Below are 26,744 nucleotides of genomic sequence, written 5' to 3'. Positions count from 1 at the left end.
TGTTACACACACACACACGTGTGTGTGTCCTAGTGTAGGGGTGTGCCAAGCCTGCTGGGTACTCCTGCACCTGCCACACGTGTGTGCATGTGCACAGGGGTGTTGCAGGCTCTGGAATCTACAGTCAAGCCTGCCTCAACTCACTCACCTAGCTCTTTACAAAAGTTACATGTCATCCATCCGTCCATCTATTCATTCATTCATTCAGTCAGTCATTCCACTACTGGGAGTGCCAGGACCCGGGCTGGGCTGGAGGACGTCAGGTACAAGCCTCTGCTGGTGGGTGAGGGCTGATACAATCTATGATGATGATGATAATATCGCGCTAAGTTAGACGCAGATGTACTTCTCAGGCTTTACAACAATACTAATCCTCTGCAAAGAGTAATGGGGGAGAGAAGAAAAGGCTTCAAACGGGCGATCAAGTGGCGCTGACTCTTGGCATACTGACTGGCTCCCCCACCTACAAGGCCAGCCGGGTGCGAGTCAGCGGGAAGCCCCTCCCGCGGGGGCCCTTGGAGAGGCAGCGCTTCAGCCTTGGCCGCCCGGGGGCGCTGTGGGCCCCTGGGAGCAGGCGGCTCTCGGGCTGCCGGCCGCGCTCACTTGCTCTGCGCTCACTCGCGCGGAGGTTTCCCCGCCGGCCGCGTCCCGTCCGCTCCCTGCGAACCAGGAGTGCCCCCTGCGCGCCCCCGGGCTCCGCTCCGGCCCGGCTGCGCCAGACGCAGCTCTGCCCGACGGCGACATGGGCGTCCCCCCAGTCCCGGAGGCTGGCAGCTGGCGCCGGGGGCCTGTGCTCCTCGCCTTCTTCCTGGCTGCCTCCCGAGGTAAGGTCCGCGGAGCCTGGGTGCTAGGGAGGAGCAACGGGAGAGCACAGCGGGGCAGGGTGGGGGTGTCCCAGGTCGGATGGGGGCGCCCTGGGAGCCCCCTTCAGCCTGCCGTGACCCCAGCCCGCGGCAGGGAGGCCGCTAGGACGGCTTGGCAGGGGCGGCAGCTCTCTGCCAAGTGCCCTGGCTGGGTGGTGGGCACGCGTGTATGCCGACAGTTGCCCAAGCAGCTGCCTGTCCAGCCCTTCCCGACCCAGAGAGCCCAGGCACGAGTACCTTCTGCAGCACAGGAGATAAACACGGTGGAGACAGCCCAGTGTGTTCTAGTGGATGCCACTGGCTTTTGACACCTGTGGCATCTCCCTGCACCACCCCAGGACCCCAGGGTCTCACGAGGCGCCGAGGTTGCATACTCTCAGCCAGTGTCCCGTACCCTGGTGACACTCCTGGTTGAGCCTTGGTGGGCCCTCGTCAGTGCAGGCACTGGTCCACAGCTGGACATGGGCGCCCTCTGGTCCTTATCCTGAGGGTCTGATGGCTGAGAGCTGAGTGGTCAGCTGATTCCCAGCATCGTAGCAAATCTGCAGCCCAGGGACTGGTGTAGGGCCTGCACTGGGGAGAATATGGGACATTGCCCAGCTTGGCTGTGAGCCCCTTCTAGGTCCTTGGATAACTTACAGCATCTTTCGGGCCTCAGTTTCCTCAGCTCAAACACAGAAGCCATATACAGGGAGGTGTCACTTTCCCCTTCCAAAGTCCAGACTGTCACGACTCTAGGTGGTATCCTGGTCAGGACACAGGGGCTCCTTGAGTGGGGGGCAAAGGGCCCGGGACCCACAGCCTGGCCCCTGCTTCTTGCCTGTCCAGGACTGAAGCAGCTGGATCTTGAGGGAAGAGGGGGCCGGCAGGCAGCCTATGGAACTAAACTTTAAACTTTTTCCCTGGGAAGGCTCAGGGAAAGTGTGAGTCAGCAGGGAGTCAGAGGGAGGCAGGAGGGAGGTGGGGAGCTTGGCAAGGGACCCAGTGGGTGAGTCAGAAGAGGAGGAAGGGGAAGACAGGGTAAGAGCAAGAGGAGGGTTCTGAGAGAACCTGGGAAACGCCTCAGAAACTGGGGAGCCTGCAGGCAGCATGGTATCTCAGCGCTGGGAGGCTGGCCTGGGCCTCCTATAAAGAGGAGGGAGCCCACACCCCACAGACAGAGATGCCTAAGCCCTGAACTGGATGCTCCCCAGGAAGAGCCAAAGCAGGTGGGGGAGCAGTCTCGGCACCAAGGCCATGGCTCATGGCAGACAGGGCTTCCCAAAGGAGCAGTGGATGGTGGCAGGCAGGACCGGCCAGCATCCCACCCACTACAGACCGCCTGCCCTGCCCCCTCCTTTCCAAGTGACCCCAAGAGGCCCTTCCGTTTTCTTACCCCTACCCTGTCCTCCTCTGGCTGAGCTGCTCTCTGTTCAGCAGCCCCAGTTCGGGAAACTGAGTTCCAGAGAACTAGGGCATAGAGAGCCAGCTTTCACAGAGCCAGTAGCAGAGAGGCTCAGAGCCCCTCACTCCATATTGTCTCTTCAGCCAGGAGGCTCCACCCCCAGAGGCCTTGGCTACTTCAGCAGCTTGGTGCTCCATCTCTCCCTGGGCCCAGCTCAAGGAGATGGTTAGGGTGTGAGTCAGGAGAATTCTCTTAGTTGTGAACTACTCTGGGACTCAGTATTCCTAACTGTAATATGGGCGTGCTAATGAATATTCCTGCTGCTACGCAGTACAGTGTGCAAGAAGGGGGATAAGAGATGGGGAGGCCTGGTTGCAGGCATGGTCCGGAGGGTGTCTGAGTTGGAAAGACCTGCTCACCGGCCTGCTGAGGTGCCGGGTGGCCCTGGGCAGGATTGCTCACTGTCAAAGCCTTGATGCTGTGGGAAGGTGAGATGGAGGCGGCTAGTGCAGACCTGTTTGTTCTCTAGCTCTTGGGGCTGGGCCAGCACCATGGAGAATGGTGATGGTGATAATGGCGCACAGCAGCCTAGGAAAAGTTGCAGATACCCCTTTCCTGGGCCTGACCCAGGTTGAAATGGGTGGAGGGAGGCACCTAGGGAGCCAGGACCCAGCAGACCCCAAGGGTGGCAGAGCCTCTTCTTCCCCTATTGACCTTCCCAGGACCTGTGGAAGTTATTGTCCCTGCCATGTTCTCACAGGCTGACCCAAGAGTCCCAAACTCTGGGACTAGCCCATGGAGGTGCACTGGGGCTGGGGAGGTGAGAGCCCTTCTTCCCCTGTATGGTAAGCAGGGTTGCAGGGCCTTGTTGAGTAACCCAATGGTGCAAGCCTCTGACACAGCAATGATCGGCTCTTAGGAAATCCACAGTCTGCTGCCCAGAGGCCCTGAGGTGGAGAGAAGCAGGCTTGAGGCCAGCCCACGGGCATAAGGGAGCCTCTACCCAATGTCAGGGGTACGCAGCGATACTGGGGAGCCCCTTGCTGAGCTGGGCTGGTTGCTCTCTCTTTCCCCCAAGTAGGGCAAAGGTTCCCTCTGGGGCCTGACCTCCGTAGGAGAGGGTGGCCCAGGTGGGTGGTACACCGCTGGAAGGCCACCTCCCTATATGCACACACACATGGGTCCTAGGCCCAAGCAGACAGAGGGAAAGAAGAGAGGAAGAAAGGGGTCCTTCGTGCCCATCGGGTATACTGGCTGGGACCCCTCACCAGCACTGACCAAGCCCCAAAGACTGAGTTTGAGGTGCCAGGTTTTAAGCCAACCGTTCATCCAGGAGCAGTCTGGCCTCACCAGGGAGCTGCTGTGAAGCTTCTGATGGACCCTTGGATCCCCTTAGCAGCAGCGCAGGCATGACCAAGGCCTTCCTGATGCCACCCTGTGTGAGAATGGAAGGGACCTGGAGTTGTGTGCCCTGCATGCCAGGGCTTCCCGTTCAACCCTGTCACTTAACAGTCTGGCTTGGGGAGTCAATCAGAGCTCCGTTCAAATCCCAAGATGGTCCTTTACTGCTCTGTCACTTTGCACAAGTTACTCAGCATCCGTGAGCGAGTTCTATCATCTCTCCCATAGGGATGACGACAGCACCTCCCTCAGAGGGCTGCTGTGAATATTCGGTGCACACGTGACACAGAGCCTGGCATAACATAGCGCCTGGCGCCTGGTGAACTCTGGCTGTGTAGTATTATTCTGCCTCTTGGCTTTTGGAGGCCACACGCCATTGGTTTACCATCTTAGCTCCTTGCTTCCTGCAGGGTCCGGTAGAGCGCCCAGAGCATGGGAAGGCATTGACCGGTTTCACTGGGACAGGACTCTCTAGCATCCTGGAGGTCTGAAGTGCTGGGCCCAGCCCTCTGTAGCACCTCTACACACTTACAGTCTGTAATGCCCATGGAGGTGCCCGTACATTCTCCTCTTAAAGTTCTCCAGAGATGGGGACTTTGCCACTTCAAGGCAAGCCGGGCTCAGGGTTTCCTTGTCTTATTGGGGTCTTTCTTGCCACTGAGCTTAACATTCAGCCTGTTTACCTTGGCTGACCACCCCCAGAGAGAAAGACAACGGCCACCACTGTGTCCATCAGTAACTCAGTAATGAAGTTGCTCTGCTCCTGACCGAGCCAGCCTAGTCCCTCAGCCTTTCTACATAGGATCTTACTTCCCATGGGGACCGGGGGTCAAGCCCTGTCTCTGCTGTTCACTTACTGTGGGACCACAAACACACACGCCGCCTTTATCTGAGCCCTGGGAAGGCTAGGTAACTGGGTCTCGGCAACGCTGACCACTCACTTCGGAAGGGTAATCCCATGATGGTGTTTCCTGACCTTCAGTCCATTTGTTCACCGCTTTGGGGATTTCTCCAGTGTCTGCCCATCATCATATGTACCCTCTTTAAATCTACTCATTCTTTGACTTAAGTAAATAGATTTTAAAAGGAAACTTTGTATCACTGCCATAAATGGAAAGCCAGTGTCACTTGCCATAAATAGAACAAAATCATAAAAGTACATAATAGGAAAACCAAATAAGGTAAATTCTAGTTGGAAACTATAGCCTGGGGAAGGCTCCAAGCCTGCTGTACCTTGCAGGAAAAAGAAAAAAAAAAAGAAGAGCTTAGCACATAATAGAGATGTTTTGAAGACACACTGGCATCAAACTGGGACTTTCTCTTTGATGTAATCAGGACTGAAAGAGAATCGAAAAGGGAATAACCTTCTCTCTATGTGATTCAGTGTTATTTAATGCCATAAAACTGAAAGTAAAACTACCTGTGCTGTAGATGCCGTCAGCTCCTCTCCATTGAAAAAGAAAACTCACCACTGTGAGGAGTGGCGGCTGGGGGCAGGGGACAGTTCAGCTCTCCTGGAAGAAGGGAGAGATGACAGTGCTCATCCTAAGAGGTCAGGACAGGGTCAGAAGGCCTTTCTGGGCTTCTTCCAGGCCCAAATTCTCCCAGCCCCCGTTGCCTTCCCCAAATAAATATGGTGGCTCTAGCTGGGTCCTCTCCTCATGCTGGGGCCAACAGGCTGTCCCAACAACTACGGAGAGAGTGGGAAAGGGAGCCTGCAGCCTCACTGGCCAGGGCAGCCTGTCCATCTGCAAGAAGGAGGTGGGGCCTCTGGTCAATCCCTGGCTACTTCTACACCCCAGACCTCTGGAGCGAGACGACCTGGGTTCAAATCCTGGCACCACCACTTGCTATTCATGAGACTCTGTACAAGTTACTTAACCTCTCTGTGCTTCAGTTTCCTGATCTGTAAAGTGGAGACGATACAGTACCTACCTTATAGGGAGGGAGGATTCAATAAGCAACTCCATATAAAAGTGATTAGAATGAGGCCTGGCACGGAGTTAAGAGCCTGCTACTATACCATTACCACCGAGCCTCCTGCACTGAGGGTGGGGCACAAAGAGATTTGAATCTGAACCTTAGGAAGTCTTCACAGCACAGGATCTTGAGGGTAGCTGGCTGGAGCTGGTAGTCTGGGCTACATACAATGTCCTCAGGGAGGGCCTGGGAGAGCTGAGGAACGAGCCATCCAGAGACACATCCACTGGTGCGGCTCTGGCCAACCGCCCAGGCCCTCCCTGGGGAGGTGTGCTGGCCAACAGCCTCCAGCCCCAGATGCACTGATGCTTTCCCAATGTGCTGGAAGTGCCGCTTCCTCCGATAGAGCCTGGCTTCCCCTTCCCAGACTCCTTGGTCCAATGTGAATGGACACTTCCTGCAGGAGCAGGTATCAATAAACACATCTGAGATGCCCTTTGTCCTCACTGGCCACGGAGCCCCATGGACGGACCTGCCGGCTCCGGACCCTCAGCCCTTTGTCCCGGAGGTACTTCCTGGAGCTTAGCACTGGAATCAGGACCAGTCCTGATTGGTCCTTGCCTCTTGCCCTCTGTGCTCTCCATCTTGATAAAGACAGAGCCTAGCCTTTCCTTATACCCTCCATGGACTGTCCTGGAGGACAGGGTCTGGCAGGGAGCTGGAGACGAGGTCCATGTCGGTCTGGGGCCCCCTCTGAGGGCGAGGGCCTGGCCTTCTGCATCTAGCACAGGGCCAGCAATAGCAGGCCATCAGTAACTGTTTGCTTACAGCCCCTAGCAGCTGGACAGAGTCCAGCTCTTTGGGTGGGGCCTCCTAGGCCCGACTAATCAAGCCAGGGACCCACCTCCAAAGGCTGGGGCGTTGCCTTGGCGACTGTGGAGTAAGCTCATGCCGGGTCAGGGTAAATACACAGGCCTGTCTACACCCACACACACCCATCCCATGCACACCCACAGGGTTTCACAAGGTGAGAGCTTATGGGCGGAAAGAGGTCACAAAAAACTAGCATCCTGAGATGAAGCTGAACAAGGACTCCTTTCCCCTACATGGGAGCTTTCACAAGAGGCTGAGCCCCTCTGCGGCTGAGGGTCCCACTGCTAGAAAGTGGCAGAAGCAGGGCTAAATTCTGAGCGGAAGTCCCTTAGGGAACTCTGCACCCCCACGGCCTCTCTGCCTTGGGCCTGGCTCATGTTGGGACCTTAGTAAATATTTGTGGAATGAAAGAATGATGTTTTCGGTTTGGGTCTGAGGCAGAGCAAGGCTGGCTGCGTGGAGAGCACAGACGTCAACTGGAGGTCAGTTTACTCGCTAAGTAGCTGGAGGATGAGGTGTCAGCCCCCCCCCCCCCGCTGGAGGGGTGGAGGGCTCTTGCTGCCTGTAGTGCTGGCTTGTCCAAGGTGTGGGTCTCAGTGCAGCCACGTAGGGCTGTGTGGCCTTGGGCAAATCGCTTGACTTCTGATTTGATTTCCTCATCTTTAAAGTGGGGATAATGAGACCTACATCAGGGGCGTCATGAGACTTAAACGAGTATAAAGTGCTCAGCAAGTCCTAACATGTAAGAGGGGCTCATAAATGCCCGTGATCACCTTTGTAGCCCATTCTTGCCTCCTTCCTCTGCCCTAAGACAGACTTTCTCACCTGCCACGGGGTTTCAGAGCTGGAAGGGGCTTAGGAATGTGGGGAGTCTCTCCAGATAGGAGGAAGAAAGGGAGGCCCAGAGAAGGATGGAAGAGAAGGATGGAACCTGCCCAAAGGCACACAGTAAGGGCAGGGCTAAGTGGGGTTTGGGGCCCAGGGATCTGCCTGCCCAGGCCAGAGTTTGAATCCTGAGACCTCACATTTCCCAGGATCACAGCATTCTTCCTCCAGGTGTTTCTACCATCTTACCCAGCAGCAGGTGGGGGCTGGGTGGGGGGGATGCAGGGCCCCAAGAACAGCACAATGATGGATGGTTCCCACATGGGCACAGGCTCAGCCCGGGGCTGGGGGCCTTTTCCTGTCCCACATGATCTCGGCCACCCTGGAGCCAGGGGCCTTCCTCCCCAGTCTCCGACAATGCCCCAGGTGTCCAGAAGGATCTGCCCCTGACAATAAGCAACATCCTCCCGCCAAATAATTATACTTCCAGCTGGGCTATTTCTAGCCCCCGATAACACGTGCGCATGCGCAGTCACGGGAGGCATGGGGCATGTGCGCTGTTCTCCCTAACGCCGTGCCTCCTAAGGACAGGCTGCCCGTGGGCCTTATCCTGGCTGCAGTCTCAGACACCACAAACAAGATGTTTTCTCTCCCCCCAGGACAAAACCTGTAGATGTCCGGCCCACTCCTATCTGGCCCTTTTGCTCAAACTGAATCCTCTCACCCACGCCCAAACCTAAAGCCCAGGGTAGCCTCTCCTTTTTCTAAAAGGGGAAGAGGTCCCTCTGGGGCGTGCGGGGTGTAAGGGATTGAGCAATGCCCCCTCCCCAACTCTGTCTCTGAACCCCAGTTCTGTGTGTCCCCCCTGTGGGTCTTCAACGAAATCGCTCCTCGGGCTGAAAATCCCCTCTCCACTGCTTCCTGGGCAATTCTGCAGTCATTAACACCACTGCTTGGACTCAGGGGGCTCTGGGCCTGACGTCCTGCTGGAGGCCCTGGGCTGGTGCCCCACTGGAGGCCCTGCTGCTTGCTCCCGTCCTGCCCACACCTACCCCGCCCACAAGCTAGCCTCAGTCTTGCCACATCTTGGCCCCAACCCATCCACACCTCTGTCCACTCAGCATTGCCCGCCCTGCTCAGCTCTGTGCTCCACTTCTTGCGTCTGCCTCTGTCCACCCCAGACCTGCGGCCCTGGCCTCTACTGAGCCAGCTTCCCCGTGGCCCCCAAGGTGTGTGTGCTCCTGCAAATGCTGCTGGATGTGGATTCGGCTCTCACCCTTGGCGATAGTTCTGGGGCTGAAGATAATGTTGGGAAAAGGGGAAACCAGTTACCAGCTGGGAGAGATGCTGCTGGGAGCTGCCCTGTGGCCTGCTGGGGAAAGGGGGAGTAGAGGGCAGAAATAATCCAGGGTCCACTCTCTGGGTGGGTTTTTATTCTCCCTTAGAGGATCCTTTCTGTAGCTACTCCCCACTTCCATTTACTGGCACAACCAAAATCTGGCAGTCAGGCTTCCACCGGGGACCTTGGGTGGATCATTTCCTCTCTGAGCCTGAGGGTTTCAACTGTAGAACAGTGGGCTTGGGGAGTAGATTCCCTCCCTGGTTACACCAAGAAGCCATACTCATGGATCAGAAACTCAGATGCCCACGGGACATTTATGGTGAGGGAATGAGGCGGGCCAGGTGGGAAGTTAGGGAGTAAGTAGGAGGGACCGCAGCAGCTAGAACACCAGTGTCCCGTCTAAACGGAGGCTGCTGCTCAGATCCAGCGGGTGGCTGCCTCATAGGAGAGCTGCTTTAGCGTTAAGTTACTGACTCTCAAAGAGAAGCTACAAGTCAGAATTTTCATATCAAATTCCCGGTCTTTAAATTTTGGCGATCTCAAAAAAAAAAAAAAAAAAAAGAGTAAAATACTTTAAGGGTCAAATAACATATGTTTGAAGGCTGAGTATGGCCGGTGGGCTGCCAGTTCCTGCAATTTTTTCTTTCAGTACAGAGTCTAAGTGCCTAAGTTTAATTTTGACTCTAGTACTTATTTGCTACGTGAACTTCGGTGAGTTACTTAACACCTCTGTGCCTCTGTTTCCTTATTGGTGAAACAGGAAGGAAAAGAACACCTGCCTTACTGGGTTGTTAGACATGTCCATGCTATTCCTTCTTCTAGTTCTAACTAGATCCTGCTTTACCTGAAGCCCCCATGCTCTAGGTTCTGAGTTTATACCCTCTGGAACGTCAGGCAAACCACTTTCCCTTTCTGGGCTTCTATATTTCTGCTGGAAAGGGAGATCAGCATCTCGCTAAAGAAGTTCTGAAATCCCTGCTTACCTTGGCAATGACTTTCCAAAAATCTGGGGCTCCCAGACACGGCTCCCTCTCACATGTGGGTGCTGTAAGTGGGAGGCTCTGGTGTGTGTCTGTCCTGTTTACCTTCTGGGGCTTAAAACTCCACCCTTGCAGACATATTCTTTGGGGCCGTGGCTTTGCTGCCTCCTCACACTGTGCTTTAAATATGCAGGCAGGCCAAGGTTGGACCACAGCTGTTACCAGTCATTCACACCTTAGTGGGAGAGAATCTCAATCTGGCTTCTCCATTCTATCGTGCAGAATGTTTTTCACTCTTAATGTCCTAACGTCTCTTGAATTGCAGAAGTGAGTTAGAGACCTATCTTTCCCAGGTATCAAGCACCAACCTTCAGAGCATTTCACGTAAATTATCTGTAATTCCGCCTCAACTCCGGCAGGTAGCTGTTTCACTTCTATGTTCTACAGTGAGGGGTCTGAGGCTCAGGGTCTATGTAACTCTCAGCTGTTGGACTCCAATGCAGGGTGGGCTAATTCCAAAGCGACACCAGGCTGCCTTTCTCCCGACTGGGCCAGGCTTTCAGCTCTGCCAGGTGAGGGGAGAGGGGGATGGGCTGTAAAATAGGGAAGGGGCATCTGGAGGAAGAAGTCGTGTTGTTATCTTGGGTTCAGGCAACGGCCATGGAAAAGACATATCCATTTTGATCCTGTACACATTTACAGGGTCCTCCTTCCCTGTCTGCCCACAACAGCCCCTGATTTTAGCCAATTAAAATCAAAATATCACTAATGTCTAATAACTATAGCTATCCCTCCTATGTCTGCAGGGGGCATGAGAGCTCACATCTCGCGTTCTCCTCTTTTCGTCATCCTGTCCTCTCACAAGCCTCTTGTAGCTAATATTTTCCTCACTGCACACATGAGGGAACTGAGGCTCATAGCTAGACAGAATTTTCTGTTTTGAAGGGCCAGTGCTTTGGGGGGCGAACCTGGTTAAATGCTGGGAGGCTGGGGTAGGGTAAAGAGGACCGGGGCACGGCTTCATTTGCTTATTGAAAACAAGATGAACTAGAAAATATTTCTGAGAAGACTGGGTGGCAGGCGGGTGCCTGGATGAGACGACCTTTTCTGCGTTGCCTGTCCTTGACCCTTAGACACCTTGGGTTTTCCTGCTTCCCTACCACCTTCCACTTGCTGGAATCCTCTCTGTCCGTCTACCCCAAAGACCCTCCTTCCTGTAAGAAGTCTCCTGACCACCCCCAGGAAGGTCGTGTCCTCTTTTCTCCAAGTTCCCTGAAGGCTGGTATGGGTTTGCCCTTTAGCCTATGGGGTTATCTTGTCAAGAGGCAGGACTTGTCTACCCAGCTAGGCCATAAGCCCCTCCAGGTGAGATGCAGCACCTGGCACAGGCCTCACGCAGGTAGACGCTCTGCTAGGGCTCACGGAGGAGGAAACGCGAAGGCAAGGCCAGCCCCGGGAGCCGCTGGCCCCCAGAGGGGCAGTCAAGGGCCAAGCGCTGCTTTTCCCAGACAGCCTTCCTCTCCTCACCCTGCTTCCCACCCGACGGCACCGGGCACGGAAGCTGGAAGTGCCAGGGGCCAGGTGTGGGCAGAGCCGTGGTGCCTGCAGTAGGGGGATGGGAGCCGGGGCTGGAGCACATGTGCCCCCCGGGAGAGGGACACGTGCTGGCCGGGTCCAGTCTGCTGCCTGCCTGGAGTCTCTCCTATGCCTCACCCAGCTACACCTGGAGAAGCTCCTGTGGCTCCTGCCACACAGCCTGGGGCGGAGCCGGGTTGATGAACTAAAGAAGAAGCTGAGGCTTGGGGAGGTCAGCTGACTTGCCTGGAGCTTGTGGCTGGGGAACCTGCATCTTTGAAGCCCCAGACCAAGGTTCTTCCCTACTCTGGGGGCACTGGGAGTGGCGCCGGCTCAGGCGGGTGACAGGCTCTCGGGTGACAGGCTCTCGTCTCTCTGAGCAGGTCTGGTGGCAGCATTCAAGGTCGCCACGCCGTATTCCCTGTATGTGTGTCCCGAGGGACAGAACGTCACTCTCACCTGCAGACTCTTGGGCCCCCTGGCCAAAGGGCACGACGTGACCTTCTACAAGACCTGGTACCGCAGCTCACGAGGTGAGGTGCAGGCCTGCTCGGAGCGCCGGCCCATCCGCAACCTCACGTTCCAGGACCTTCACCTGCACCACGGCGGCCACCAGGCCAACTCCAGCCAGGATCTGGCCCAGCGCCATGGGCTGGAGTCAGCCTCTGACCACCACGGCAACTTCACCATCACCATGCGCAACCTGACCCTGCTGGACGGCGGCCTCTACTGCTGCCTGGTGGTGGAGATCAGGCACCGCCACTCGGAGCAGCGGCTCTACGGAGCTATGGAGCTGCAGGTGCAGAGAGGTGAGGGCTGCCTCTGTGGGACAGCTGGGGATGGTGCCTGTGCTTGCCTGGGAGGGGGAGCAGAGAGGAGGACAGCGTGGCTGTGGGGTGGCGCTGTGCATCTGATGGTGCGACACTGTGCTGGAGGCTGTGTGATTCTGTATGGGCGGTGCTGGCACTACAGGGGTGGCACGGTGTGTGGAGCTGTGTGCGTGTCTCTCTGGGTAGCTGGGTGTGATGGACGGAAGGGCGTACGTGGCTCTGTTTATGACAGTGGGACTTTTTAACGGGAGGGGGTGTATGCACTTGGGCTGGGAGTGTGACTGCTCACCACAGTTCCACGGCTCACACCTGGGGTGTCAGGAGAGAGTGTACGTGTGTACGTGTGTACGTGTGTGTGTGTGTGTGTGTGTGTCTAGGTGAGAAGGCAAGGGGTGGTAGAGTAGATAGACGTGTGCGTATGGGCAGGTATCGACATGCCCCTGAGGGTGTCATGTGTCATGACAATGGGCAGGGCATGCCTGGCTGTGCAGTGAAAATATGCCTCCGTGTGTGCATGTGTGTGTGCGTGTGTGTGTGCGTGTGCGTGTGTGTGTGTGTGTGCGTGTGTGTGTGTGTGCGCACAGCTGGGCCAATGTTGCCAAGGGGACACTAGCCTGAGTACCTGTGATGGGGGGGGGCATGCCAGCCTGGACAAGTCTTCCTGGTCTCCTGGGTCTGACACCCACCTAATGACTCTTTTCTCTGCTCCCACAGGCGAAGAAGCACCATCCAAGTGCACTGTGTACCCGCCCTCCTCCAAGGAGAGTGAAAGTAAGGAACCACCTTCTTGGCTCTTCTGGGTTCTCTGTTCTCCTCTGTCCTCATCCTGGACCCAGACCTCATTCTGAACTCTGACCTCATCACCCCAAGCCCACGGAACCCCCATTCCTCCTCCTTTGCTGCTGCCTCTCCCTTTTGTTTCCTCCTTCACCTGAGCCACTGGGCTGCAGCCCCCAGAAGCCCATGTCCCTTCCAAGGCCCAAAGCCTGAGGAAGGTGGCTCCTGGAGTCCCAGCTCCTGACTCTCTGAGTGGGGCTGTGCCCTGGCAGTGACCTTTGGCCAAGTGACCTCGCGACAGGTACTGGGTGCCACAGGCTGCCGAGCTTATTTTCAGTGGGCACGGCTCCTGCACACTAGCCCTCTGCCACAGGCAAAGGTTGGAGCGCTGTGGTGGGGGTCCTCCTGGCTTGGACTCAACTATTTAAAATCTCCTTGTTCTCTGTGGGGAGGTAGGAAGGAGAGGCTCAGGAAGGGGAACAGAACTACCTTTTCTAGAGCTCCTACTATGTGCCAGGACTGTGCTAAGTCCTTCCAAGTACTGGTATCTCAGTGGCTTCTTATAAGAACCCTGTGAAATAGGTGTCACCAACTTCACTTTACCTACTTACTTTACCACTTTACCTTCACTTTACCTCCATGGAAATGGAGGCCCAGAGAGGTGACATAACTGCCTCAATTCACACAGATGACAAGGGAAGTGCAGCTAAGACTGTGCTCACGTCACCTTTTTCCCACGTCGGGGTAGGAGACTGGACACAGTGTGGTGGGTGTCAGTCAGCCCCCTGGTATTTGCCCAGAGGTGCCCTACAGGGGATGGGGGCACTGCTTCAAGAGGTGCCCGGGGCTTCCCTGGTGGCGCAGTGGTTAAGAATCAACCTGCCAATGCAGGGGACACGGGTTCGATCCCTGGTCCAGGAAGATCTCACGTGCCGCGGAGCAACTAAGCCCGTGCGCCACAACTACTGAGCCTGAGCTCTAGAGCCCACGAGCCACAACTACTGAAGCCTGCATGCCTAGGGCCCATGCTTTCCAACAAGAGAAGCCACCGCAATAAGCCCACGCACTGCAACGAAGAGTAGCCCCCGCTCACCACAAGTAGAGAAAGCCCGCACACAGCAACGAAGACCCAATGCAGCCAAAAATAAATAAATTAAAAAAAAAAAAAAAAAAAAAGAGGTGCCTGGGCACTAGGAGGCCAGGCGAGAATGCCCAGCAGCTTGGAGACAGCAGGCAAAGGGGGGACATCTTAGGGACACCCCCCTCTTCTGAGAGGAGGGGTCTTGGCTTCCTCAGCCTTCTCTCTGTTAGTATTTATCAGGCATCCAGTGTGGACTAGCCCCGGCCTAGGCCCTGGAGACACAAAAGTGCAGGCCTCCTCCCTGCCCTCCAGGAGGACATACACCAAAACTGAAGCCAGGAATGGGAACAGCTCAGCTACGGCCCTGGCCAAGCCCCCACTCAAAGGCTGTGGTGACTTTCTATTCGAACTACTCATTTTTTTGGAAGCAACAAATGGACCAGCCAGGAACAAAATTAGAACGCACAGTTGGGTCTGAGTTAGACCCACACGGAACCAAGAACAAGCCCCTCTTCCTGCACACCGCAGAGCTCGTGTGTGGCCTCGGTACCAAGCCGCTGCCCCTCCTCACTTCCTCCACTGGCAGCTCCCTGGGGAGGGTGGAAAGGCGGCCCCCCACCCCGAGCAGCCCCTCCCTTCCCATGCAGCAGCCTCATGACTGTGTGCGCACACGTGTGCTGTGCACAGGGCAGGGTGAGCCTCACGTGGTGGGGTTCCTGAGTGTTTACTTCCCCATCGCCCCTTCCACTCTGAGCAACCCCCTAGTCCCACTTCTGCTCCCGCAGAAACACCTCCGCCACAGCCGCCATTTCACAGATGGAGAAACCAGGGTTCACACGGGTGAAGGGACTTGTTCCCAGTCTCCCAGAGCCAAGAGGAGAAGCCAGAGTGCCTGATTCTCAGTGTGCAAACCCTGCCTGAGCACTGGGGCCTTCCCCTCTGTCAACACTCGTTTCCTGAAAATTAGCTGTATGAGTTAAGTCTTGGAGACAGAGACAAGAGATGCCAGAGGGGATGGTGCTAGAGAAGCCAGGCGTGAAATGGAGAGGGAGTGCAGATCTGAAATGGAGAGGGAGTGCAGATCTGGGTCGTTTTTCTTGATCTAGACCCTAGAGAAGCAGCTGCTGGAATTAAGGGAACAGGAGTCACCTGGGAAATCCCAGGAGTCTGGCTGAGGAGCGCCCAAGAGTGAGGCAGAACCTTGAACTTGACTGTTAAGGGTCAGGCTTCCTTTGCTGGGCACCTCTGCTCTCAGGGTTTGACATTTTCCTCCTCTCCAGTTTGCGGGATGTGCAGCCCCACTCTGCTCCCTGCTTCCCTGAACTACTGTCTACAGGGAATTGGCTAAAGGCCAAAGGGACATGTTTGCTTCTGTCTCGGCATCAAGGGCAGGGGGATAGCGTCAATGATCTCTGGAGTCCCCTTTCGATCCCCTTCCAGGCCCTTGGTTCTGGAGGTCTGCAGACTACAGCTGTGGTGGAGTTTTGGCGCTAAGGCAGAAGTGGTCTCAGATGAAGAGAAACCCGGCTATGCTTTTGGGTGGGGTGTGCGGGCTTCGGACAGTACTTCAGTTCTCCAGGTATCGTGTGTCCACTGAACAACGTGAGCAACTGTGTCCCTTTCCAACTAACAGGGAGGCCCCCTGTGTTATCTAAGGTGCTGAGTCAGGGCTCAAAAACTAAATGCCCGCAGGGCCCAGGAGCTGGTGGGTAGGACAGTAGGGAGGTGTAGAGACTGTGGTGAGCACCCAGCTGCCAGTCTGTACTTGCAGTTCCAACCGCCACATGCCAGGAAGGGGGCCCAGGGTTGCCAGAGCCACTGAATTTTCAAGCAAAGTCAGAAGTCCAGAATTTACATGAACTCCCTGAATTTTAAAATGTTGGCAACCAATTAAATAAAAATTAAGTACTGTGTCGGCCATAGTTGCAACCTGAGTCCATTCTAGTGAGAGGCAGTGTGGGAAAGTGGGTAAGAGCACAGATCCTGAAATCAGCCCAGTTGCTTGACCTCCCTGTGCCTTAGTTTTCTCATTTGTAAAATGGAGATGACAGTTACAATCATACTTTCCAGGTTGTTATGAGGCTAAAATGAGGTCCTCTGTGTAAAGAAAGCGCTTAGAACCGTGCCTGGCACGGAGTAAGTGCTGTGTATGTGTTGGCTACTATTACTTCTAATGTGGAATTCTAGGCCTGGCTTCCCGTCATCTCATCCATTCCCCTGTGCCAAGGCAGGATGGCGAGTAGATGGCAGCAGACAGTGGACACATATCCTGTTTTCCAACAGTTCGAAACATTTGCCTGGTGACCCATGTGCTTCGTAGGCCGCAGGGCTGACCGCTGGACACTGCCCTCCACTGCCACTTGCCTTTGGAAAGATCCCAGTCCCTGCTGTAAGACAGGTGCCCGCCAGCCAGCCTTGGTACCTGATCAGTTAATGATGCTTCAGCCAAGCAGCTCTTTGAGTTTCCCTGCTCTGACTGCAGCCCCAGCCTCCTAGCGTTATCTCTGGGGAGGAGGAGGGTAGTTGGTCTATGAAATCCTCTGAATGCTCACAGCAGCTTCAGGTGGCAGGGGAGGTGATGAGAGGAGTGGGGCTGAGGAAGGTGGTACCCAAGGAGCCCAGGAGCCCCGAGTTGCTGGGGGCTGTGGTTTTTCACTGAACCTTCGGAAGGGGGCTGGGCAGCCCATCTCCCTAAGAAGCAACCTCCCCCCCTCAACACAGCAGGAGGTATGGTTTGCTTTCATCCAGGCCCGTCCCTGGAACCGGGCAGCTCTACTGAACTCCCCCTTCCTCCATAAACACCCTCGGGGTACTACTGGCAGGCCCTGGACAAAGACTCGCTGGGCCCCTCCCATCCCACCCCGCTGTGTAAGGGCCTGGCACACTGCTTGCTGCTCGCCAGGCAGGTGCCTCTGCCGGTGCCTGATCACCTTCTAAGCATGAGTCTGGCTCTGGATGGCTACAGAGCAGGAGCCCCCAACCTCACCCCCAGGTACTGACCACACGTAGCGGGAGGGCTGGGGAGAGGCTGTGCTCTGTAGAGGAGCCCACGGTGTCGGAGGGCAACAGGCCCTCAGAACTCTCCCCAAACCCTGCCCCCTGGCCCTAGCCTCAACTCCCAGGCCAGGCTGTAAGTAAACCAAGCCCTGATCCCCTAGAGGGGCCGAAGAGAGGGAGTCTTTGCTTGGGGACAGGAGTCAGGTAGAGGCTGGGCCAAGCCACTCACAGCCAACAGGGAGCTGGACTCAGTGATCACTGACTGACTACACCAAATGCTGCCTAGTACCAGTCTGGAAGAGACCTGCTTTGACGACCAGAAAAGAGCGCTGTGCAGCCGGTTTCTCAGTGCCCACAATAAGGTCCTGTGATAGGGTTTAGAGATACTCAAATGTCTGAATTATAGAACATTTAACTTTCAATACTCTCAAAGTGCAGCCTCGCTAAGATCTGTGGGGAACCTGCTTTAATGTGGAGTCGAACTTGCTTTGTAACAGCACAGCGACTGTTCTTGTACCAGCGGGTACTTCTAAAGCGCCTGAAAACAGCTTGTTCTCTTCTGAGGTCTGAACAAACTCCCTGAAAGCTTGTTTACACCGTCAGGTTGTTCAGCAATACAATGAGATAAAAACAGCCTTTATTCCCAAATAAGTAGTGCAAAGGCAACATTGAGCCCGTTCACCTCCCCAAAGCTCCCTGAAGCCAAGCTGACGCTGTGACGAGGTATCCCAGCCCGTGGCTTTTCTGTCAGAGGGAAGGGCTGAAATTGGGAAGGAAATGCATTTACACTGGTTGTGGTTCTGAGGGCACGTCTTTTCCCAGCCAAACTCCTGGAGTCAGCAGAGGGACTGAAATAAACCAAACCTCCCATGCTGTTGATGGGGTCGTGAAGCAGTGCGAGTTTGTTTTAGAGGGCAATTTAGCAATAGCCTCAAAGAAAATACACTTACTCTTTGGCTCAGCACTTTCACTACTAGGGTTTTATGTACGGATGTACTTGCCCAAGTGAGCAAAGATGTCTACACAAGAAGTTCATTGCTACTTTATTAGTTATGTTGAAAATGGAAGAAACTTACCTACGCACCAGTAGGGGACTGTTCCAATAAATTTTGGGTGAACCACGTGGTAAAGCCCTAGGCAGAATGAGGTAGATCTCTGTGCCGATACAGAGAGGTGTCTAAGCCGTGCTAAGTGGGAAAAGCAGTTGTCCTGTGATCCCACGTACGCTCTACATGCGGGGAATGTATCTAGACTAAACACAAAAAAACTGCTGACAGTGATGATGTCTTTGGAGGGGACCTGGGTAGAGGGGGAGGAAGAAACTTTTGAATTTTTTTTAACTTGTAAATGTTTTTGTGTGTAATTTCAAAAGTTTAAAAAGAATTTAAATGTTGGACAAGGATTCACATATCCCTAGTTCCTGCCCCAAGAGTTTTCCCCGTGAATTGTACATGTGAGATCAGTTCAGAGGCCCCATCCTGGAGCCAAGGAGTCTCTCTGGGGATAAATAGGGCTTTTTATTCATTTATTTTTCATTGAGATAAAACATATATAAAATTTGCCATTTTAACCTTTTTTTTTTTTGCGGTATGCGGGCCTCTCACTGTTGTGGCCTCTCCCGTTGCGGAGCACAGGCTCCAGACGCGCAGGCTCAGCAGCCATGGCTCACGGGCCCAGCCGCTCCGCGGCATGTGGGATCTTCCCAGACCGGGGCACGAACCCGTGTCCCCTGCATCGGCAGGCGGACTCTCAACCACTGAGCCACCAGGGAAGCCCCATTTTAACCACTTTTAAGTGTTTGATTCAGTGACATTAATTATGCTCTCAGTGTTGTGCAATTATCACCACTATCTATTTGCAAAAGTTTTTCATGTCTCGAGCTCCTTCTCGCCTTGAACTCTGTGGCGTGAGGTCTGTGAAGGGCCTGCTCTCCCTTTTCAGGGAACAGCCTGTCACCCGTGGTCGAGCTGTTCCCCGTGGGCTGGGATGAGGACCCTTCTCTTTCCCCGCTTGAGCCGCCTCAGCTGTAAGCGCCTGGCCTGCTTTCTGGTGCTCTGGCCCCCCCCGGGGTCCCCAGACCTTCCGTGCCTCTGCAAGTCAGTGAGGGTCTGTCTGTGGGGCGTGGGTAAAGGTGGGTCCCCCTGTTGCCAGGCCTTCCCTCTCTGGGCCTCAGTTTCCCCTCAGGAGGTGCAGTGGGAACGGGGCCTCACCTTGGCCGCCTCTGTCCTTTCAGGCATCACAGCTGCTGCCCTGGCTACGAGCGCCTGCATCGTGGGCATCCTCTGCCTCCCCCTCATCCTGCTCCTGGTCTACAAGCAAAGGCAGGTGGCCTCCAACCGCCGTGAGTATCCCTGCCCGCCTGGGCTAGGTGGGTGTGTGAGTGACCTGCCCCAGCCCCCCCACCCCTCAGCCACGGGGATTAGCAAAGGCTAAAGGCAGGCACAATTCTGCTCTTCAAGAGACAGGAGCTGCTACAGGTCTTGCAAGGAGTTGGGCTCAATGGTGGAGAGAGGAGAGGATCCACTAGCCCCTTGGCGCTCAATGAATAACTGTTGAATGAATGAATAATCATACGGAGTAGCTGAAATTGGCTTATAAAAGTGCTACCGCCTGGAGACTGTTTGGGGCCCTGCTTTAATGTATGGGTAGGCTCGTCTTGGTAGCAATTGTTGGGACAAAATGACCTTTGGATTATCAGAACTGCGAGGGAGCTTAGAGATAACTTGATTCAGCTCTTTCGTTTTACAGGTGAGAAACCTAAGATCAGCAGGGTTAAATAACTAACCCAATGTTATATAACTTAGCAAGCAGAAGAGCTAAGACTCAGACTCAGAGCTTTTCACCTCACGCTTTTCAGGGAATATAGTCCCGCCACATAATAAAAACACTCGTCAGCATGCGCGTCATAGCAGACGACCCCTAACCAGTAGGACTGCTGTGCCAGGGACCACGCCAAGCTTGCTATACACGTTCTCTCACATATTCCTCATAACCCCTCTAAGAGTTTGCTCCTACCATTGGCCCCATGTTACAGCTGAGCAAACTGAGACACAGAGCCGTTCAGTAACTCCCTTAAGGAACCACACAGCGAGTACGTGGTGGAGCCAGGTTTCAAGTTGTGACCACAAATACCTTTTCACCCGTCTCTTTGGGTGACAGTGCACCTTGCCCTTCCTCTGACTCCACCCATGAGCCTCGTCCTGTCTCAGTCTTCCAAGAGCAGGAGGGTGTGGGCCCTCGCTTCGCCTCCCCCACCTCTTCCCCTCTTGTCCTCTGCAGGAAGGCTCTGGCTTACATCTGATTGCCTTCGGCTGGACTGTAACGACTTGACACCCCTCTGTCCCTCTGTCACTGGGTCACTCAGAGGCTGTGGCCACCTCTCCCTTCCTCTCAGGACGCCCTTATTCCTCTCATGAAATCCACCACAGTCTATTTACACAGATACCCTGGGGTTGGGGCCGGGGTGGGGGAGGGTAAAGGGGTTGGAGTAGAAAGAGGAACCCCGGGGGTCAACCAGGGAGAGAAATCACTGCAGAGCTGCCCTCAGCTCCTGCTCGTCTGTGGAGCACTTCCACGGAGGTGGGAAGGGGACGAGGAGGGGGCCACGCTCAGCTAGGCTTGGCTCCCAGCAAAAGAGGTGCTTTCTGTCCCCCTTACTCCAGACCACAGGGCTGTCTCCATCAGGGAACGGGAACTGGGAAACAAATTCCTGGCAGAGGACGGCGTTGGGTGGAGGAGGTGCACTGCTGACCCTGTTCTGGCGCCTCACAGCCTTCCTTACAGGGCCCCAGGGGGTTGGCCAAGGCTCTGCCCCTGTCCCAGGCTGGAGGAAGGAAAAACAGAGAGGGGACATCCCCAGGCCAGAACACTGTGGGGTGTCCTGAGGACACGGGGAGCCGGGGTCAGCCCCCAGTATTTCCTATTCCACGCACTGGGACACTTGCAGACTGAGGGCTTCGCAGAGGAAGGGACAGATGATCTGGGTGCTGAAGAACTGCACTGAAAGAAGGCTCAAGGGGGTGCGGTGGGCTGGCTAGGGCTGTTGAGCACGTCTTCTGAAACTCTAAACGAGCCCCATTTCTGTGATGGGAAGCCACTTCATAGCACCATTCCCCAGGTTTAATATATGCAGTAACAGGAAGGTATCAATCATTTATCTCCTAATAAAAGTATTTTTGAGGGCTTCCCTGGTGGCGCAGTTGTTGAGAGTCTGCTGATGCAGGGCACACGGGTTCGTGCCCCGGTCCGGGAAGATCCCACATGCCACGGAGCGGCTGGGCCCGTGAGCCATGGCCGCTGAGCCTGTGCGTCCGGAGCCTGTGCTCCGCAACGAGAGAGGCCACAACAGTGAGAGGCCCACGTACCGCAAAAAAAAAAAAAAAAAAAGTATTTTTGAGGCCAGTCCTCTGTCCTCTCCACAAAGAAAAAAAAATGACTTGCATGGTCGAAGGCTTAGAGACAGACACAAGAGATGCCAGAGGGGACGATGCTAGAGAAACCAGGTGCGAAATGGAGAGGGAGTGGAGATTCAGGTCATTCTTCTTGATCTAGACTCTGGAGAAGCAGCTGTTGGAATTATGGCAACAGAAGTCACCTGGGACATGCCAGGAGTGTGGCCACAGGGCAGAGGCCGAGTGGCCCAGAGCGGGGCAGCGGGGAGGCAGGTCGGAGACAGAGTGGACGGGAGCGTGTGTGGTGCACTTTGGGCAGGATGATGGCACGGAGCCTGGCACAGATCCTGGAACAGAAAGTATGCTTGGGAATGAGCCAAACTCAGGAAAAAAGAAAGAGAAAGGGTTGGGAGCACTGAGGAAGGCAGCGTGCTGCGGAGGCCAATGGGTGTTGCAACCTCTCTAGTATCAGGGCCTCGGTGTCCCCAGGGCAGAGGAGAGGATGAGCTGAGGGGACGCAGAAACCTGCACGAAGCCCCACGCAGTCACTCGGTAAACAAGGAGCCATGATTCTGATACCTCAGAGATTTCAGGAACTTGTGTGCAACTTCCCGTGGGTGGTGTTGTTGTGCCCCTCCCCTACCGCTTGTTTCCCCATCGTAATCAGCAGCAAAGCCCGTAAAAGACGAGAAAGATCTGTGGGAGTACGTGGGGAGCTGCAAGAAAGAGGGAAGTTGGGGTCACTGCATCTGGTTGGTGGCTAGTTTGGGGGGTGGGGAACCCGCACAGCGGGGCAGGGTGGCAGCAGCTTGGCTGCAGAGTAGAAAGTAGTAGCATGGCTGAGAAGTGAGAGGGTCTCAGGCCCCCTGAGTTTCCTCTAAGAGATGTTGCCTTGAAAGCCACCCTATGAGGCAATGCAGAGGGCGGGACAGAGAGGACCAGGAACTCTAATTAGGAGCTGACCTTCCGACACTCCTGCCCAGTAAATCATGGCTGACGACCAGAACGTGACAAATGGCCAAACAGGAAACGGCAAGTTCAGGAGCCAGGCCTTGGGTTGCTCATGAATGTCTAACATCACCAAGTGAAGACATGGGAGAAATCACTGGCTGCCTTTCGTTTCCTGGCAACAAATGTTGTCCCAGACACTTGTAAAATGCAGCCCAAATTTCATTTATCACTGGTCAAAAGGGGCCGCTCACTGGGGCCTCACCTGCTGGGTAGACATGCAGAGCACTGCCTGCCATATGGGCTTCCTGAGTGAACAGAAGTGGGATCCAGGGCTGAGCACGGCCCTGTCCAGGATTGCTCCCGTTCCCTGAGGGACATCTGCCAGTGAGGGCAGGGATGCTGTCTAGGGAAGCCTTCCCTTTGTGACTAGCTTCTCTGTCTGTTTGTCCCTAGGTGCCCAGGAGCTGGTGCGGATGGACAGGTAAGGCCCATGGAAACCTTCCTGAGAACACTTCTAGCAGCTGTGCCACCCCGATTCAGAGTTTGGCAGGCCGTGTCTCTTCCCTGGGCTGTCATCTCTGAAGGGCAGCATCCACACCCAAACTCCTGCTGCAGCAGTTAAGGGGGAGGGGGATCTTTTAGCCAGGACAGACTGATTCTGCCACCCTCACCAGGATCTCTTCCCCTCTCCTCTCCGGTCACTGCTTATACCACGACAGGGCTGAGAACACAGGTGTGGCCTCCCTGGTCCTCTCTGTGCTCTGGGCCAGCTGTCAGGAAGGAGATATTTCTGGGCAGCAGGGCCCCTGTTTAGCTGCCTGGCACAGCTGGTTAGAAGAGCATTTGCCACCTGCCACTGAGGCCTACACATCTGTGCTGATTGGCTGTTTTCCCTGCCACCCCTCACCCAGCAGTCTGAGCTCCAGGATGCTTGGATGAACTACGCACCCACCTTCGGGCCTCAGTGGTCAGCCAGGCCAGGGTGGGGGAGGGGAGGAAGCAGCTGAGCCCAGGCAGACACTGAAACATGCAAAGGAGGCCAGCACATCTGGAGTTGCAGCCCCTCCCTGCAGGGCACTCCAAGGAGAAGGCTGTCAGGCTACAAGGGCAGAGGCTGACCGGGCTCAGATGGAGGCGGCAGGTTGGGGATAGAGTAGAAAGGGAATGTGTGTTGGTGCACTCTGGGCAGGAAGCTGGCATGGAGCCTGGCACGGAGGGCGTGCTTGGGAATGAGCCACATTTAGAAATTTGGCCCCAGTACATGCAAACACTAAATTCAGAGCTCCTCCCTGATGTTTGAAAGGGATGATATTCAAGACGGGTCACAGGAAGTCCTGCTAGAATCTCAGAGTTGGAGGGGTCCTCAGAGGTTGTCCCACTCCCAAGCAGGAAGAACGCCTCCCTTCAGCTCAAGACAAGCTGTGGGGACATTCAGTGCTAATGCCATTAACTCTACTGACCAAAGAGAGACTTGTCCCCAGATTCCGGAGGCGCCTCTGACCCTGGGCTTCCTTCCTGGGCCTGGGGCAGATGGTCAGACCACAGGGTGGAGCTGGGGTCAGATGCCCTCAGCTCAGGGCAGGTGGTGAGGGCAGCCCATGGCCTTTTCTCTCTGGCCCTGGATCCTCCCTTCCTGCTAGGAGAGGCTGCTGACGCCTGGGGTGGGAAGGCAGGTGAGGGGAAGGGAGCAGAGAAGGCAGGCAGGCGGGAGGGCAGAGGCCTAGCCCCAGGCAGCACGGATGACCTTCAATTCTGATTCTCTAGCAACAACACTCAAGGAATCGAAAACCCCGGCTTTGAAACCTCTCCACCTTCCCATGGGATGCCAGAGACCAAGCCCAGGCAACCCCTGACGTACATGGCCCGGAGGCAGCCTTCTGAGTCTGGGCGGCATCTGCTCTCTGAGCCCAACACTCCTCTGTCTCCACCAGGCCCCGGGGATGTCTTCTTCCCCTCCCTAGGTAAGTGCTTCTCTTCCCTCACGGCTCTATGGCCCGCAAGGTCATGACCTCTCCATGGCGTGCAGGCCATCAGCCTCACTCCCTGCCCTCCCTGGGGAGTCCTCACAGCCTCAGGGTGTGGGGTTGGGGGGATGAAGGACAGAGGAACCCCCACTTCACTCTGCTTCTCCTTTCCTTTGCAGACCCTGTCCCTGACTCTCCAAACTCTGAGGCCATCTAGACCAGCTGGGGGCAGTGGGCAGTTGTGGCTGGGCCTGGGGCAGGTGCATCTGAGCTAGGGCTGGCCCTCTAAGTGGTCCCTCGGCCTTGGCCCTGGTTTCTTTCCTCCTGCTCTAAGCTCAGACTCTTTGAAATACCCCTGATGGCCAGACCCTCAGCCTCCCTGGATGCTACGTGGCAGAAGGGAGAAGATGTTGGATCGCTCAGCCCCTGTCTCAAGGATGGTGGGGTGCTGGGATCCCACCGCAGAGACCTGAAATTCACCAGCTACTGATGCCACCTGACCTCCATCTTAGAAGCCCCAGAACTGCCAGCTGTGTGGCAGCCTCTCTCCCGGGACCTAAGCCTTGGGACCTGACAGCAGAGATGGGCACTGGGCAGACTCCCCAGTGCCACCCTCCAGGCATGAGGGACAAGATAGGACAAGATGTGGAGAGACTCCTCCGCACTGTGGTGGACCCAGCTCCCCCATCTCTCCTGAGACCGCTCGTCTGTCAAACCTCTTTGTAACCATGAGGCTCTGGGGCTGGGCCTGCATGACCCTGGGCCATGGGAGCCTTCCCCAGCTGCCTTCTAGCAGCCAACTCTGAGGAGCCGTCAGCAGGTTACACAAATCTGGGGCTCCCACTGCCTGCACTCTGGTCCCCAGGATTCATTGGCCAGAAGCCCCAAAACAGGAAGTATACGCTGCGGCACGGTGGCCACTGTGAGCCAGCTGGCATCTTGGGCAATGGGAACCAGGCCAGAGGTTGCACCACCCACCACAGATGGGAGTGGAGGGGAGAGCCTGGGGCCTGCTGGGAAGGTGAGAGGAGAGGGCTCCACCGCCTGCCCCCTGCGGTCGAGAGAGATGGTGACCACATAATGTACTGCTCAACCTCTGACACTCTTGGGGTGCTATTCAAAACTACTTGTGCAACAGTGCAAAACCTGTGGGTGGATCATAAGAGCTGGGTTTAAATCCCTACCCTGCTTCCGAGGTGCCTGAGGCCCAGGGAGCCCTCTTCCCCCACCGCCCAGTCTTTGGTCCTCTGTTCCAGTCAATCTGTGCTGAGCCTTCACTGCAGTGTGATCCTTTCGGGTGGCAGGAGCGGGCGTGTCCCTAGAAAGTCTTATGCCCGCTCTGCTCTGGACCCTCTGCTCCATCTCCTGCTTCAGGGCATGACCCAAGTTTGTTTTTACACACGTATATGAGGGGAATCCTTTGTGGAATTTCGATTAAAGAGTTTTAGAGCATGGAGAGGTGTGGGGAGGGGTCTCTGTACACTGTGGGGTGAAAATGGGTGGTGGGGCCTGAGAAGGGGAGGAGAAAGTTTGAGCTGGACAGGAGCCCCGGGCACTGCACTGTGGAGGGCGTCATTTCAACTGGGCATTCATCTGCCAGCAGCCTACGCTGGCTCTGCTGAGCCAGGCCTGGGTGCTGAGAGCCAGGGCTTCAGGCCAGGGTTAAGGGCCCAGCAGGCAGGGAGAAGCCCGCCTGGCCTGGTTGGGGATGGGAGTTGGGGTGGGAGAAGGGAACAGCTCGAGGCTCTCCAGCAGCAGTGAGCCCCGGGCCTGCAGTTGAAGCCAGGGAGCCCCTTGGTTGCCTCCTAAATCTCCCTTCTCAGGCCCAAGACCGTAGGTCAACGTGGGCCTCTAGCTGTGCCCAGGGGCCTTGAGGAGAAGGTGGGCGCGGGCCTCGGGCCTCGAGACTCTGCACTGACTCCTCCAGTGGCCGGAATGCCAAACCCTGGCTCCTGCTTTGTCCCTGGGGATCTACCCCTCGGTTTCATCTGCTGCTGTGGACTCTTAGTGCCAGCTGCCGCAGAAAGAGGGCGCTATTCTCACAGCTTGTGGGGGCCCAGGGAGCAGGGATGGGTAGGCTGATACCTGCTAGAGGCAGGGCCAGGCTACCCCTAGGGTTGAAGGACAAGCCCATGGACCAGATTCCTCACGCCCCAGCGCAGAAAGAATGCTCCTGCCCAGCGGGGAGGCTGGCCTGGCCCAAACCTCAGCTTCTGACCTCAAGGCAGAGACAACTTCTAAGAAACTGGCTGCCAGACCCTAGGGCCAGCTGCTCTGTGTGGAGGAGGGCGGAGGCCCCGCAGCAGAAAGACACCACACTTCCTCCCCAGCTTCCTCCTGCATGGCCTCGAGTTCTCCTTCTCTGGACCCTTTACTAGTGAACGTATCGCTTCGTGGTTTCCTGTTTTCAGTGAAATTTACTCTGAGCTCCAGGCTCCATCTTCATCCATGACAACACGCCCTGCCCCTAGCAACCCTAAAGGCACCCTCCCTGATGCTGTGGGGAGGGGCAGGGCACTAGGGTATCTCTCTGTGCTCGCCCTAGGGTGGTGGCGCCTCTGGAGATGCCAGCTCTGGTGGCCGGTTCCTA

General features: G+C 55.8%; 2 protein-coding genes across 2 annotated transcripts in view; one reads left to right on the top strand and one right to left on the bottom strand.

Moving 5' to 3' along the window:
- LOC101273634 (cadherin-23) overlaps positions 1-26,744 on the bottom strand; it is a 198,519-nt gene that overhangs the window by 147,912 nt on the left and 23,863 nt on the right. The window lies entirely within an intron of this gene.
- Positions 410-25,608, top strand: VSIR (V-set immunoregulatory receptor). The gene is made up of 7 exons (XM_004273160.4): positions 410-824; positions 11,547-11,972; positions 12,708-12,764; positions 19,082-19,189; positions 22,644-22,671; positions 23,955-24,151; positions 24,334-25,608. Exons 1-7 carry the CDS (start codon positions 743-745, stop codon positions 24,369-24,371), a joined length of 936 nt encoding a protein of 311 aa, XP_004273208.1. The 5' UTR covers positions 410-742; the 3' UTR covers positions 24,372-25,608.

This window comes from Orcinus orca, chromosome 14 (assembly GCF_937001465.1).
Source record: "Orcinus orca chromosome 14, mOrcOrc1.1, whole genome shotgun sequence".
NCBI classification, from domain to species: domain Eukaryota; kingdom Metazoa; phylum Chordata; class Mammalia; order Artiodactyla; family Delphinidae; genus Orcinus; species Orcinus orca.
Note: the sequence above shows the minus strand (reverse complement) of the source record. Positions and strands in the feature narration are given on the sequence as shown.